General features: G+C 27.4%; 1 protein-coding gene across 3 annotated transcripts in view; it reads left to right on the top strand.

The window, feature by feature from the left end:
- The first annotated feature begins 6601 nt into the window (after positions 1-6601).
- The window catches only part of LOC100163512 (lutropin-choriogonadotropic hormone receptor-like), an 86333-nt gene continuing 75830 nt past the window's right edge, over positions 6602-17104 (top strand). Inside the window, exon 1 of one of the 3 annotated variants that reach the window (XM_016807441.2) lies at positions 6602-6706. Coding sequence is in view for 2 of the 3 variants with exons in the window: in XM_001945344.5 (XP_001945379.2) it covers positions 7286-7413 (128 nt within the window). In the remaining variant the exon portion in view is untranslated. Of the gene's footprint in view, positions 6707-7211; positions 7414-17104 lie in introns of those variants that run through there. The other 2 variants (XM_001945344.5, XM_029491132.1) reach the window with 2 other exon arrangements.

The raw sequence follows: 17104 nt of genomic DNA, 5'->3' as shown, positions 1-17104 counted from the left end.
GATTTCAAATAGGGGGAACTAAATTTTTTTTAAAATCGATTTTGTTTTTTTAGTAAAACTCAAAAACGAACAACTGTAGATACTTGGTGATTTTCACCAAATGCTTATAGAAATTAGCATATTCTATACACGGTAAGATTTTAAAATTATTTTTACTCTTTTTTGAGCAATTTAAAATTTTTTTCCTATAACTTCTTTGCTTGGTTAAAAACTTGACAATTTAAAACAAGGTTTTATATAAATTTTTAATGTACCACTTGAAAGTTATCAAAAGTGAATATTCACAATATTTTTATATAAAAATTTAAACTTAGAATATTGATGAAATCATCAAATTATTTTATGGTTAAAAATGTACAAACAATTTCAATACAGTATATGATTTAAAAATTCAATAAAAAGTTCCTTATAAGTTTTTATTACTTATATTAATTTATCTAATGAAATTGTTTTCTATTTTATTATGATGTATATACAATCAGGTAATCTTACAATAAATTAATAATACTAACAATTAAGGGTTTAATAAAATACGAATGTTCTTCATTTAATATTATAATTTTAAGATGTACCTAGGTATACCCTTAATATTTTACGCATATAGAGTATATATTTTTTAACTAAATTATTGACTGATGAAAACCCTTTTAAACTGTCAATACAAATTGTACAAAAGTACCTACTAAATATATTAAAAGAAAAAAATCCACTTTGCATTATATGTTAGTTGCTTTTACATGAGTATGAATAGAAAAACAAAACCACTAAACAAATTTTAATTTTACGAGATATTTTCGCAAGAATAAATACTGTTGCTTTTGTTTAATAATTAAATAATATATTGTATAGGTACAAATTCACAAAGGGTAAGCTCCCGTCTCCTATTATACACAGGATTAATTTCTTTTGAATATAGTAGAATATTATTATATTTTATTTTACTATAAGAAGCTTTTCTCCGCCAAATTCAAAAATAACTTTGATACTTTGATAGATAGTTATAACATAATTTAACGTTGTAACAACATGAATATTATTACTGATTAAAATAAACAAAAGATATTATACGCTAATTATCTACAGGTTGTTCTTTATATTTTGTTTGTTTATTTAAGGAAATTTATATATTTTTTGACTAACTACTTTGACATTTCCATACCTAAGTAGAGGTTCAGTACAACTTATTATGAATCGCGGTGAAAATAATTGGTTCCTTTATTAAGAAACCAAAAATCGTGATTTTGTAATGTTCGTTTTAAAATATTTTAAATCATTGTTTGTACCTAAATTTTTATATCGTACCGATTTACAATTGTTTAATTACATTTTTCAACTATTGACCATTAAAAAAGAACTGTTGTAGATATAAACGCATAATATAATACCTACTGTTTTTACATGAAATATTAGCCTATTATAATATAATATTGCAAATTAGGTAGGTGCCTGTTTTAAAATGTCATTCATATAATAGCTGGTAAGGTATGAATTATACTGATTTGAATACATTTATATGGATCATGTGTATATAATTATCTATTGAGGTAGCACGACTAATCATTGCAATAACATCTTAATAGGCGAGTAAACCTATAGCGTAATTATTTAATTTTTATACTAGGTAATTCATATTATGTACCTAGGTACCAAAAAATATATGGAGTATAGACACATAGTTATGTGTGTATGGTATAATGCCATTACTTCGCTGTTATAAATCATAATGATATGGGATATAAAAATAAATATATGTATTTATAATTAATTTAAACTTTCAACACCTTTTTTAGGACTAGTATGATATATTTGAACGGGATTTTGCCATTTTGGATATATTTAAAATAAACGTAGTTGAATTGTAATATAATATTATCTGTATACCTACAAAATATGTAAAGATCAAAGCGGTTTTAACTAACTTATAATCATATATTGGTATGAATAATTTATTATTACCTATAGAGAGAAGGCACTGCTAGCATATATTGCGATAAAAAAAATTCAAAAAATATGTATACCAACATAGATACCTACATAATAATATTACACAGGTATGCATCTAAACTTAAGGGTATAAGTGTATTAACCTCCGGAGTGAAAATTATATGGTAATTCAAATTTTAATTTAAACGCTGTATAATATTTAGTTGTGTGTACTATTATGAGTAGTAAATTAATGATCTGTATGCATATAGCTATTTTCTAGATATTTTTAAAATTAAAACGAATAACTAATTGCTAAAAATTAGAATATTATTGTATATTACAAGTAAGAGATTTTTTTTAATAAAGCTGTAGGTCTCGAATTTAAGTTTTTTGAACGCGTTTTATAGGTAACTATTGACTAATGAATTCTTATTAGTACGAATATTATATATATATATAAATGCATAATAATAAATAACGCGTATTACGTATAGGTTAGGTTAGGTTAGATAAGTATTATGCAGTATAGCGTATGCGAGTCTATACAACTGCATAGGCTCAGTTAGGGACATTTTTATGGGGGTGGGGGGCTAAAATTGTATTAGCATTAAAAACCATGATAATTAATATTTTAAACTGAAATATGATTAAAAATCTGGGAGGGTGGTTGGTATTAGCCCCCTCAAGTTCCACTAAATTGCGCCTATGTACAACTATACAGAGTTATTTCATGTGATGCAGTTTATTAGTTATGTGCAACTTTAAGAATATTTACATGGCCTTTAGAATCATTTTCCTAAAATATTTGAAATAACCTCCCCCCTCTCACCAGTCAACTTTCAGTCTTACAATTTATTTCTGGTCATTATTAAGTCAAGAAACCGTGAAACTTATCCGTGGATGTTCCCCTCTCTACCTATAATAAATTTTTAAAATTAACCGATAAGAACTTAAAACTGGAAGAATTTTGAATAGAGAAACCTTTTTCTTAAAATTTAAAAATACAACAGTGGCGTACATACGGGGGGGGGGGGGTTCGGGATCAAAAATACCTTACAACCGAAAAAAGCATTTTCCTCATATGCCGTTTACCCTGCAGCACCACACCAAACTAAAATTACAGTTTCGCACGAAACATTTTATTTATAGTTAAAGGTGTTAGATTGAATAAGTATCTAAAGTGAGCGAAACGACCAAATTTTTTTTCGGTTTGGGGGCCCCTTCAAATATTTCCCTGTGACATAAATACTACCTATCCATCTCTGATTCTGCCGTTGAAAAATGAATTAATGTTGTAATTAATTTTAATATGGAAGACTTTATGGTCTACCTATGCTCTCGATCAACAAAAACGATTCAATTACTCCTGATGAAGTGCTGGTTGAACTATCCAATAAAAAATGGATACTAGAATTTTTATTATAAATAATTAATAATATAATATATATAATATTCTGTTCATACTATGTGCATGTTAAATAGTATTTAACTGCCATGATTTATGTAAATCTTTGTATATGTTTTGTTATTTTGCCTATTAATATTTATACGTGTAATGTGTTTGATTGTTAGGAAAATGGGTAGTTTTAAAGAGAAGGTTTTAGTGTTGGTTATTTTTTTTTGTGGTCGATTAGGCAAAGTTGTGACACTATTGTGAGGCTGAGATTTGTTAAACAATTTATAAACCTAACGTTTTCAAATTACTCGCCATTCTGTATAAATGTGATGAGTTCCAACTTACAAATGTTTCTGAATTTTATAATTTATTAGGAACTATATTATTTATGAATAATTAATATTTTTTTTCCTAATTATTTTTCACATAACGTGAGATTTAACGATGAAATAAAAATATTTCGTGTGCCATTAAAATTCGACCAACGTCGTTCCATAGGTTCACCACCCGGTCCCCTAAAATACAGCGCGTGTATGTGTATATAACCATAGTAATCTGGTAGATTCCGTGAATGCGGTCACATAAATATGTCATTAGCAGTTCACATAAGACTATGATTATGATAATAATATTAACTTTGCGCCCTTTGTATTCTACTATCGTAGACATATAAAACAACTAGACAGCCGACTCTGTGTTAAAGTCTCATAAGACCCATGAAGTCTGGCAGCCATATGTCAAGATTGCGAAGTACCTACAATTGATTAATCCATGAAATATTTAATTATACGCCATGAATTATATTATGATAACGCCACGATTCAATATTAATTCACGGAATTTACGATTATAAAGAACTTTATAATCCTGTCGGAAACCCGAAAAACACCCACGTTGTTACTTGTTGTCAAGATCTATAAAGATCGACAATCTTCTTTATAGATCTTGACTTGGTGTTATTAATTTATTATATTATTTTATTGCATGGCATAGTCATAAATATCATGGATTAATCAATCGTACTTTACCTAAGGGGCTAAGGGGCATGTGGCTGCCGACTTCAATATACTCATCGAGTCCACTATCTATAGTAATATTGTCTTATATAACTATGACTATTGTTTATAATCGAAAGGGTGGTACTTACTATAACGTACTCAAAGCTGGACATCAATGAATCAAAAAATTAATGTTGAGTTGATTCTAGGTTAGTTGATTACGTATTAATTTTTTTTAAAGTAACTTAACGTGTAAAAATTTGTAGCATATGACTCACAGTTAATTGTATTGTCATGTTAATATACGAACTCCAGAAATTAAAAATATATCTATTTGGGCTTTTACAAATAATTCTATATATTATATGCATAAAAACATAATTTTAAATATGGATAATTTATAGTTTTTATAATATGTAATGTAAATACTAAATCGTAAACTGTCTGTAAAAGTGGTGAATGTACTATTTTTTGATTTCTATAGGAGTCCAAATAACTTACATAAGATTTAACTTTATATAAATGTCCATAGAAAATTACATACTTGTCCAAACACAATCAACAAATTAATTTCAAATCTTTCAAAAACAGCGATGAAACTACCAGATGATAAGTGATAACTTTCAACTCGTCGTTGAAAGAGACTTTGGCGATCCTCTTAATAAATTAACCTAAATAATTAAAGCTTCTGTTTGTATGGTAAATTGGGTTGGCTCTCTTTCTGTTGATTAATCCTGTATGTATAATTTTTACTATGCCCAATATAATATTTTTGTATTTGTGTAACTACCTACATATATTTTTCTTACATTTATTTATTAGCATGGATTATAAATATTCCATTAAAAAAAAATTAATTTTTTACGAAATTAAGTAACTTTTTTTTTAATTTTGAGCGGAGCGGTGAATATATTGATTTTACCAAGTGCTTTGTATCAGAAAGATTCATTTTACAATTATGTGTGTTTTTAATTTTGTGTCTGTCATCACATTTTGGGGCTTTAAACTACTTTGATTTTCTACTTCAGCATCTTTTCGGGTAGGAAAGTGAATATATTTGATAGTTAGGAGGATCAAAAGTAAAATATCCTAATAATTTTCAATTGAGTCGGGAAAATCTTAAAAAAATTTAAGACAAACGGGGATTTTGCTAAACCAGTTTACGACAAAATCGATTTAATTTTTTGGTGTAACTCAAAAACTAATAACTATAGGTAGATACTTCAAATGTTCATCAAATGTTTACATGAACATTTTCTATACACAATAACATTCACAAAATATTTTTACTCTTTTTGAGCTGTTTATAGTCATGAGAATTTTTTATTTTATTTAATTTGATTTCAATTAATGTCGATAAATAATTTTCCATTTGGTAAAAACTTGGAAATTGAATACAAGATTCCTCATAAGTTTTTTACTCCAACGAAAAATTCAATTTTTATGACCATAAACTTACGATTTCTCTTAGAACGATTTTTATTTTTTTGTAATTCAAAAAGGAATAACCGCACAGATGAAATGTTGACCAAATTTTTATTTTATCATTTTCTATATAAAAACAATTTTCAAAATAATTTTTCTGTTTTTGGCATGTTGAACATTTTTTCGCTAAAAAGTAAAAACCAACAGCATTACTATTAGTAAAATAAAGTACTTATATAGCAATAATATCATTTTCTCAGAATCGTTTTTTGTAAGTATATACAATTATTTTATGTCATTGAATTAAAATTTAACACATACATTACGGTGTCCCACATGGTGGCACCTAGTCCCAATGTACAGCAAAACGGTATCCACTTGTCCACTTTTTTTTCTATTTAAATTGTGACTTTATAGCTTTGAACTTAACATACATTATACATTTGCTCATACGAACTTAATTCAACGAGTTGAAAAAATTTGTCAACTCGCCCAGCCTTGAATATAATATTATATAATAGTCGTATAATATAATATTAATAATAGCAGCTGAATAATAATAATATAATAACGGAAAATGTTACGCCGAATGTTTATCTCGGATTAAGTACGAGCAAACACGCGACACGTGAGCCTAGGATAACATAGGTATAAAAATAAAGGTAGGGTAACACGTTCGTATGCCCATCGTACATATTCTATGTGCGTTATGTACCAAGGTAGGAAAAAAACAATCGTGCACACAAGTAGCATTAACCAGATAAAAATATTATTATGTCGTAGATACTCGAGAAGACGGCGCGGCGGCGGCGGCGACGACGACGATGGTTCCGCGTACACCGCTGCCAGTCTTCAACCCGTTTCGCGCGCGCACACGCCGCAACAATATTGCTATTGCCTACCTATTATCATATTATTATTATTATTATTAATATTGTGTACTCACATCGACTTTGCACAGGTATGATATCTTTAGTATCGTAATAAATTGTTATATTATTGTCAATATTGTAATAAAACTATTTATGTGAATCGTATCGGCGCGTACCGGTCTCGCCGCCGGGACAGCGACACGTCGTCGTCACAATATTTTCATCGTAGGTACGGTTGATCTGGGGAGCGAAAATCAAAAAGTTCCTCTTCGCCATATATTTATAACTTCGCACGCCTAATTGCTTAATACCTGTCGCGATAACGATAATGATGATAATGTCATGCAAGACTTACAATATCGAAAATATAAACAAAATAATTTCCGCGCGCTCGTGATCTGTGCGAACGTTACGCGCAATAATAATAATAATAATAATAATATGTCGTTCGGTCCGTTTCGCCCGTCGCGCACCGTCGTGGGACCTAAACGCCGCCGCCGCCCCCCGGCCCCCCGCACCCCCCCGATGGCATCGCGCCGCCGCCGCCGAACGCCGTCGGCGGCGGCGGCGGCGGCGATGACTGACGGCGCGTCGCGGAGGAGGTCCACACTCATCTATTTAAACGCACCGGACGCGTTGCTCGCGCCGTATTTGTCGCATAGCACGCCATGTCGCGCACGGTAAGCCGCGGCGATTCTCCGCGGACGGACGACGTGACCGTCCTATTGGTTGCCGGCAACGACAGACGAAAATCCGTCGTCGTCAAATTGCGTCGACACCGTCCCTCGTCCAACAGGTACCTATGAAATAATAATAATAAATAATAATATAATATAGCGCATGCCACAATCGCGGTTATATAATGACAGTATAAACGTCATCGTAGAATATGCACGTAATATTATGATATAATAGAATATTATAATAATATATAACATAATGTAGGTAGGTACGCGCCGAGACGTGATTTATAATGTGTACCTGTGACTTTGTTCGATTAATAATGATAACGCGAATTAACTTATAGGCTGCTTAATATATATAATATAAAAGTTATAATGATATATATATATATATAGGTAACAGTACGGCACAGCCGGAGATAGTTATAGCTCGGTGGGTATACATAGGTAGATCATACAACTAAAAGCTGCATTTAATTGCATTACAAACTCACGGAATCGCATAGTAAAATAACTGTATGATTGCGCCAAAAAATAAGTAAACATTTCTAAAAAATATATATCACAGTATGAGAATGAAAAACTGTAAAATGTATACAAAAAAGTTTAATTTCTCTAATATAATAAAATTACATACTTCAAAATAAAGATTATTTTAAAAAAAATAAAATATATTATGATTAAATACATTTTTAAATTAAGTCCTTTATAATTATATTTTCTATTAGATAGGTATACTAGGTACAGGCATTAAATACATGTACAAAGAAAAATGATGGTCTACGTCTACACCAGTTATATTGGTGTTTAAATTTAAAACAATTCAATAAGTTAGGCATTATATCAAAATTAACATTTTCTTACCCGAATTAGACTTTCCAGCAAACGTTTTAAAACATGTTATAAAATGCTACAAGAGACGATTATGTTGTATGAACGATTTACGATAAATACCCACGCCTACCGATTTGTGGAATGATAATATAAGAATAATTGTCATCTTAATAACAATGGCTTTATGGTACGACCACAGATTATCTGCACGTATCGAACTCATTACGTATAATAATAGCGTTTTTATATTATAAAATGTAAGGAAAGTAAAAGATTTTTTCGTTCAAACACATAAACACACATAGTTGCGAAAAATTGCAATTTAAAAAAAACCTGTATATATTATTTCAAACCTTAATTCGAACATATATTTTATCAGATTTGATTTATCTTATCCGCAAATAAAGTTGCAATATCAATTAAATCCGGTCTATAAATTATAAAATTTAAAATTTGATATGAATATCTTTATAGAATAATATGGAGCATGGGACTGTGTAACGTGGATTAAAATGTATTAATTACCAATTAATTAACTGTAGGTACCTACCTATATGCGTAACTTCTTGTACGCACTTTTTTCCGCGTCGAAATTATTAAGATTTTATTTTTGGGTCATCTTGATTTTTCGTAAGTCCTAACGATTGTGTTATTTTGTACCTACTGCAGTGGCTTATGCATTTTTTAAACATTTTTAGTTGTGGCCTATCTCGGACTAGGTAGTCAGTGAAAAATAAACAACCATTAGTAGGTATGCTAACTTGGAACTATAACACTGTTTTATTTGTGTTAAATTACATTTAAAATAACATAATATTTTACAATAGGACTATGGATTGGATTAAAATTGAATAAATAAAAATGTGACATTATTATATATTATGGTTTAAATATTACAGATATTTTTACATTTTCATTTTATAGTAATATTATATTTTATACTATTCAGATTTAAAATTGTTTAAAATTATTTAAGATGGGTATTGTGACCCAAAATTGCTAAAATTGGTTTGTGACCCACCGGCTAAAATCCCTGGTTTAGGTATATATATTAAAATACAGATCAGAATTATAGACCTACATACATTGATTTTAAAGTATAATTGATATGTATGGACACACGTCACTGAGCGATTGCTTAGCAAACGAATAAAATCCACAAAATACTCGCCAAAAATGCGGGTAAAAAAACACTCGTAAGACTCGCTGAAACCAAACTAGCACGTGCCATATTTGAATGATACAATTGTAATTTTCTTAATTCAATATATACCTTTTCATATTCATCGATATAATAATATTAATATACACAAACCGCTTATTCCACAGTATTTTATAAATATTATCTTGTTTGAATGTTTTTTCTTTACGCTATTGGTATCTAAGTAGGTACTCCACAGGGCAATTTAGAAAAACTTTTGTGGTTTATATACAAAAGGTACGTAGTATAAGTACTGTTTTGTTAACATTCCATGAATTTATATTTTGAGTTTTCTACTGTCCGACTTTTCGTATTGGTTTCATTCATCGTATCAATTATATTATTGTTGATATGTGATAATGTTTTTTTTTTCTAAACCACTTTTTAACCGATTTCAATATGTTTTATGTTTACTTGGCACTTGTCGTTTGAAATAAAACCAATACGATGCAAATTTTACTCCAAAAAGTATTTATCAAAATGGTTTTACATACGTCTAAACGTCTTACCACACAAACGAATACCGTGCGAAATGAATACATTTATTGTTGCTCAGCAGATAGGCACATGTAATATGTATTAAATTCATTCATTTATTTGTATGCAACCGTTCAATTTTTTTTATGTAACCATAGAAACAACTATAGGTTATATTATTGTTTGTTGATAAAATATTTCACTAATTGAATTTGTGAAACGATTTCCTGTCACGTCTTCGCCGAAAACCAGCAACCAATATATATTTGGCTGTGGTTTTTTAACATCCCTCGAGATACTACTTATAATAATTCATAATTTTGCTTCTTCCTCATATCAACTGGGCGTCCATAATCTTACATAAAATAAACTTCTAAAAATAAAACTGTACTATTATTTCGTTACGGTGAAATCATCAAAAAAAAAAACCCAGTGTACCTATGTTTTATTATTATGGATATTTATAGTACCACGCTACCACCGATATTTACTTAAAAACTTTCAATACAAAACTGAGAAAACGGGAGACTGAAGTGCTGCAATCTTATATATACCGTACACGAGAAGCCCAACTCGTAACGCTAAAAATGTCAACCACACATCAATAAAATGTTTAATGGTATTAGCATATTACATATGGGAAAGAAAGAAATTATTGCCATATAATAATATTATTGTCCATAAGCTCTATAACTTAAATAACTCAATAACCAATATAGTTATAATCAATGGTTAAATGTTAAATCAATAAAATATGAATGATAGTAGGATGTTGTGAAATAGGCCTGTAATACTTAACCGTAACAACTTAACAAAAACTATAAAACAAAAAGGAATATTAAATTAAACGGATTTACTATAATTCACATTACCTGTATATCCAGGGCTTTGCATCAAAATGATTTAGCCACGGCTTTGCACCAGAATGATTTATACTGGTTAAGGGTTTTGCAGGGTGATGCATGTACTCGGGTGTTCAAACACCAGAATAAAAATTTTAAACAAACGTTTGCGTGTTAATAACTGTTATTATTCGGGTTGATATTGGTTAATACGGGTATTTAGTAGTTCATGAAAAACATTCAACATTTTTTTTTTAAATTTTAATTGTTTAGCAAAATGTTTAAATATTGTTATTATTACACAAATAAAATTATATACAAATATTATATATCACATGAATATTGTGAAATAAAAAAATATTCGAGGTCTATCATGAATGTTTTATTCGGGTTTTAGTTGGTTCGGGTGTTTTGAACATAGAATTATTTGGGTTGTATGGGTATCGGGTTTTTTTTTTATTTTATATAGGCTTTACGGATTCTGGTTCATTCGGGTACGAGGCCCTAACTTCGTACAAAAGTATTTTTTGTATTTAAAAAGTATTTGAACGTCATACGCATAGTATAGTACTATATATTATACTCAGTAGTATGGTAGTACCTACCTCTTATTAAGATTTAGAACTTCTGTAGATAGTTAATAGTAATTTTTAATAAGGTATATAATTTATAATAAAAAATATTATTTTTTGTTATAAATAATAATAAATTTAAATACACGATTTTGCATGAGATCACTAAATTGTACTGTTTTTACATAGGTAGGCTAGCCAAAATTCACTTCTTGAAAATGGTTTTAATTTTGTTGGGATTTTCATAATTTTAGCCCCAAAAAATTAAAACTGTATTATTTTTGTCAAAAGTGTTTCAAATTAATTTCTTACTATAAAAGATTACAGTTGTATATTGTAGTTGACTTATATAATTATATATTATATTAAAATATAATATAAGCAAAAACAATTTTGTATCGTTCATTTTAGTATATTGTATTGAATTGTGCGTATTTAATATTCAAGTAGGTATGTGAATATTTTGAATTTGATTTGCTTTATTTACTTTCATTCAAGAATCAAAGTAAATCTTACATTAATTTTAAATTATCAGATAATCTACTTAAGAATTTAAGTTTTAGAATTTTTGCTTTTTGATCTAACAATACGAGTCTAAATTATGTAGGTATCTATACCTTTTTTAGAATTTTCCGCCTCCTTACAATTTGTTTGATCTAAATATATAATTCAACTAAAATTACGGGGTTGATAATAAATATGTAGTCAACTTAGTGTCTTATATTATAGATGAGTTACTGAAGATGTATTCAAATATAATGCAACATAAAATGTAATAAAACTACAAGCTTCAATTTATGTGCGTAAAATTGAATAATACCAGATTTTATGATTTTATGAATAGAGACTTGAAGCTATTTAAACATATAATATTAATTCAATATTAGTTAATAATTACGTACATTGTAAATCATATTGTCAGAAAGACCTTTTCAAAGTGGATCTCAAGTTTGTATAAAAAGAAGTCATTCCAAATTGTATTTATTTTTATAGTTGGGTTCTTATAAAAACTATAAAATGGTTATGTTAACATTATAATAAAAGTAATAATTACTAGTAGGTACCTAATTTGAATAATTAAACCTTATCAGTTATACCTATTTGTTTCTACCAATATTTTTAGTAAATAATAATATATTATATAAGTTATTTAAATAGGTCTATTTCGTTCAGACATTTTAAATTCAGCTGTAGTATAATATTCTTGAACTTATTAAACAAGGGACAGTATTTTAATAATAAGCTGTGTAATTTAAAATGTGTTACATTGTAGTAGTTTATAAACTATTATTTTGTTGAAACTTAATCATTCGAAATTGTGATTTCTAAATCGTAACTATTATTATAATTATTCGTAACATGTGAATTATATTTAATCAAACATGACTTTATATAGATATGTATAGAAAAACATAAATTTTATCAAAAAAATTATTTAATAATTAAATCTCTTATTAATTAATTATTGATATTATACTTAAATATAACCAAACATATCATACTAATAAAGTATTATTCAGTTTGTTTTTGTTTAACATTGTGTATATAATCTATTTCTGTAGATACGAAACTAAAATAAAATATATAATATTTTGTACTCTGTATAAGTTTAAAAAGTTTAATAACGTATTTTATATATGTATTCAACTGACAAATCCTTTTTACTGTATGAGCTCAAGTGGGCCAATCGGTAGATAGGTATTATTATAATTAGACATGTTAGATATTCAATAATGTATATACATATTATATATTAATTAAGTAAACGAATTAATAAAAATAACATTTTATAATTTTTTCAATAATTCGGTTGATATGAATTTTTTTATTTGTGTTAAATGATAATATAAAACATTTACTTGGAAATGATAGCACGCCTAAACAATTACACTAGAAATATAAATCAATATAATTACTATTTAACTTTTTTGATATTTAACTATTTATTGATTGTTATTGTGTTAGCTTGTAGTTGAGCATTACTTCCAACCTTACTGACTTTATGATAACAATATTATTACATTTATACGATGTGAAAAAAACTGTAGTTAGCTACATTATCTATATAAATGATTTAGGCAGATATTTGAGCCATATGAGGTTATAATAATATATAGAAATAAAAATATCAAACATGTGAAGTAAAAGACATTATTATGGATAGGTACCATTATTACATATTGCGTGTTGTGCGTTATAAATTAATAATTACAATTTGAAATCGTTTTATAATAAATTTGAAAACAATTTTTGTCTATTTTAAAATCGATAGGTACAGACAATTTCATACCATCATCTACATTTTAACTTTGTCTCGAGCACATGATGAAGTATACAGTTTACATTATATCGACAATATACTAAAATTGCTTTCCATAAACTTTGCATATTATGATTAAAATGTTATAATTACAATATCATAACATATTATTAAATTTACTGAAGCGAATCTAATGTCTGTTTACGTATAGAGACTAAAGATGGTTTCAAATATTTGATTTTTTTTTTAGGTAATCGTATAAGTGATTAATAAGTTTCACAATTCGTGTACATAATAATTTAATTACTTGAAATCAACTTAATACGCGAAGAGCAGCAATTTTACAATAACTACAATATAAATGTGATAAAATTCACGATAATAGTATTATACAGAGATCGGTTTTGTTATCCCGTCAGTATGATTTACTGGGTCGTTAAATTGGTGTGAACAGTTTTACGGGTTTCTAGGTTCTAAGTAAAAAACTCGGGAAGTCGTTCTGTCGTATAGTGGGTTTCGAGTGTGTACTTTATACTTAAGTAGGTCACTATTTAACGAACGATTTTAATTTTAATTATTATTATTATTATTTATTTATTTGTTAATGTAACAACGTACAACATATCAATATTACATTAAAATTATCAATTAACACCTCCCCGATAAGCGTAACATGTGGTAAGGGATGGTGAGTTTAAATCTAGAGAATATATAATTAAAAATTAATAATCAATTACAAATACATAATAAGTTATCAAAGAAAAAGATCAAACAAAATATAATATACAGTAACTAATTTCATGATATGTCATTTTCCATTTCTAAGTGTATCGTATTTATAATTTATTTATGTTACTATAAGCAATTTATTTTTCAATAAGTATTACGATAATAGGTATAATATGTTGAATACGTTTTTGTCAAAATATTACATATTGCATTATATAAATAATTATTATTACCTATTTATTAACTTAAAAGTCTGCAATATATCGCTTATACCGTAGAACTATGTGAATAGGTCTGTCGTTTGTGGTGTACTTACAATAAACGTCTTATAACCTAAAATGTTTGTTATTTTGTGAAACTTTAAGCTTCAAAGCTTTTAAAAAAGCTTGAATACGTATTTTTGATTTTTTTAAATTACAATAAGTATAGGTAAAACTATTATGACGAAACTTGAATTACATTTTCAACCGTTGACTTGCATAACTTTCTGTGATCAATTTTAACATTTTGTATTAACACGCATCGACAAAAACATAAACGATAGTCGAGAATTTCAATACCTAAAAATAGCTCAAAAGATCTCAAACTTTTTTTAAAAATTATATCATGTCTAGGCAGTGCTAATATAAACGTTTTCCCACAATAAATTTCAAGTATCTATGGTTTTCATTTTTCCAACAGTATTTTACAAAATACTGGTATAGATACTGCATTACTATACATTAGAATATACTAAATATAACAAGAAAATGTGCTGGTACAAATATGGAAATTTGAGTTCAGATGACTAAAATAAAGTTTCACCGAAATGCAGGACTAGGTACCGGAAAATATTTGTGATGTTAGTACTTACTGTCTAGACTACACTTACGGATGTAATAAACTAATATATAGGTACCTACTACTAAGTAGGTGCGTAATAATTTGAAATTGTGTCATTGATATACATTCAAATTTACAAGTTTACTTATAACATATTATATGCATAATGCATTTACGCCATATGCTGCAAAGCTCTTGGTGTCCTGAAAAGTCGATTCATTAAACTTATATAATTTATTCTTCGTGTCATTCGATATGATAGGACACATTGTTCCAAAAGTCGATGAACACTTAAGTTTAAATTTTAATAAAACATTTAAAAAATCTAAATCATTTAAACGTCATTATCGTGTCAAAAAAAATAACAATTGGTCATTTGGCCATATTGTTAATATTTTCCTCGATATTTTCAGTATGCGTAGGTACAATAAATTATTATATTATTTGAATTTTTAATATTTTAATGGTCCTATTATTTAAAATGTCCATCTATTATTTTATTATTGCCAAAAAATAATGACACGAAGACAAAACGCAGTTAAACTCAGACATAGTTCTATTCCAAAATTAAAACGCTCTACCTATAAATGATCGACTGACTACTGATTGTATATATATATAAATATATATATCATACAACGTCAATTAAATTTTTATAAGTAGGTAAATAGGTTAATGCATTGGACTAATGATGACATAGCATTTTAAAATAAGAGTGCTTAATAATACATTTATAATTTGTCATTAACTAAAATCCAATGGAATTCTAACATTTCATATAACTATCTAATATTAAACATTTTTAAAACTCATACACGATTTTCACAATAATATAAAAACTAATAAGGACTTTAAAGATACCTGCTTATTTAATTATTGAGATATCCTTTTTTATAAAGTTAACTTTTTTTTATTTACTTATAGATTTATAGTATATTTTACTATAAAAAACATATTAAAAATATCTATAGAATATAAATTAAAAACCAAAATCGTTTCGTAATGAGATGATAGTCCAGTGCTTAAAACCGCTTCCAAAAAAACCACTCTGGTAGGAGTCGAACATTTTTGAAAACCGGTGATCGTTTCTTAAAAAATATCTTAAATGCTATGGATGACCGTTAGTTTTTTTGGGAATTAGTTTCCGGTTAAAACCATTTTTTAGAAAATTATAATTTATGTATTAATATAAGAATACTTAAAGTGTAAATAAAACAATTTTTAAAGGTAAAAAAAATTAAGGAGATTATGGTAAAATATGTTGGTAAATAATTTAACTATTTGATTTTATCAAAATATACCTACTGTATAAAAAGAAAAATCTAGAGAGTAATGAACTTAAACTATAAAAATAAACAACAAATTTACATAGATAGTTCACAGATAAATTGTTATAGAATACCTATTGAAAATATTTTAAAAGGCTTATGACGTACCTAACTCAGAATTAACTATATTTATGTGAGTTGATATAAGGGTTGGGAGGGGAAGCCTTATATAAATAAAAATAGGTAGGTAAGCTTAAAAATTGAGTAAACTAAGTTAGTACGCATAAGATAAAAGTCCAATATTGATATAAAATTATAATTATGCAGAAACTTTTAGAAGCTATGACAGCTTGACAGCTATCAACGAATCTTTTATCATTTTAACATTAAATTGTTTAAATATTTAATGAGAAAATAGATAGTTTAAAAAAATTAATTTATCATAATAAACATAAAGCAAAGGTGGGTGTTAACTAAAGTTAAAAAGTTAAAGTTTAGTTATAAAAAGTAATTTTTTTAAAATTTTTAACTTAACTAGTTAGTTGATTTTCTAATTAACTTATGAATTTAACTATTTTGATTGACAGTTCAAGAAACTTAGATTTTCTCAGTTTATTTCAAAGTAATCTATCAAGTTAAATATTTTTTAACATTTTTCGTTTTTATGGTTTTATACGCAAATATTAATATAAAACAACAATACCTAATCCAATACTTTAATGATGTATTTAATAATGTATTTTTATTGATAAAACAATTTTGTATATAGATATATTTTAGTAGATTAGATAGGCATAAT

The sequence above is a fragment of the Acyrthosiphon pisum genome, chromosome X (genome assembly GCF_005508785.2).
Source record: "Acyrthosiphon pisum isolate AL4f chromosome X, pea_aphid_22Mar2018_4r6ur, whole genome shotgun sequence".
In the NCBI taxonomy this organism is placed as follows: Eukaryota; Metazoa; Arthropoda; class Insecta; order Hemiptera; family Aphididae; genus Acyrthosiphon; species Acyrthosiphon pisum.
Note: the sequence above shows the minus strand (reverse complement) of the source record. Positions and strands in the feature narration are given on the sequence as shown.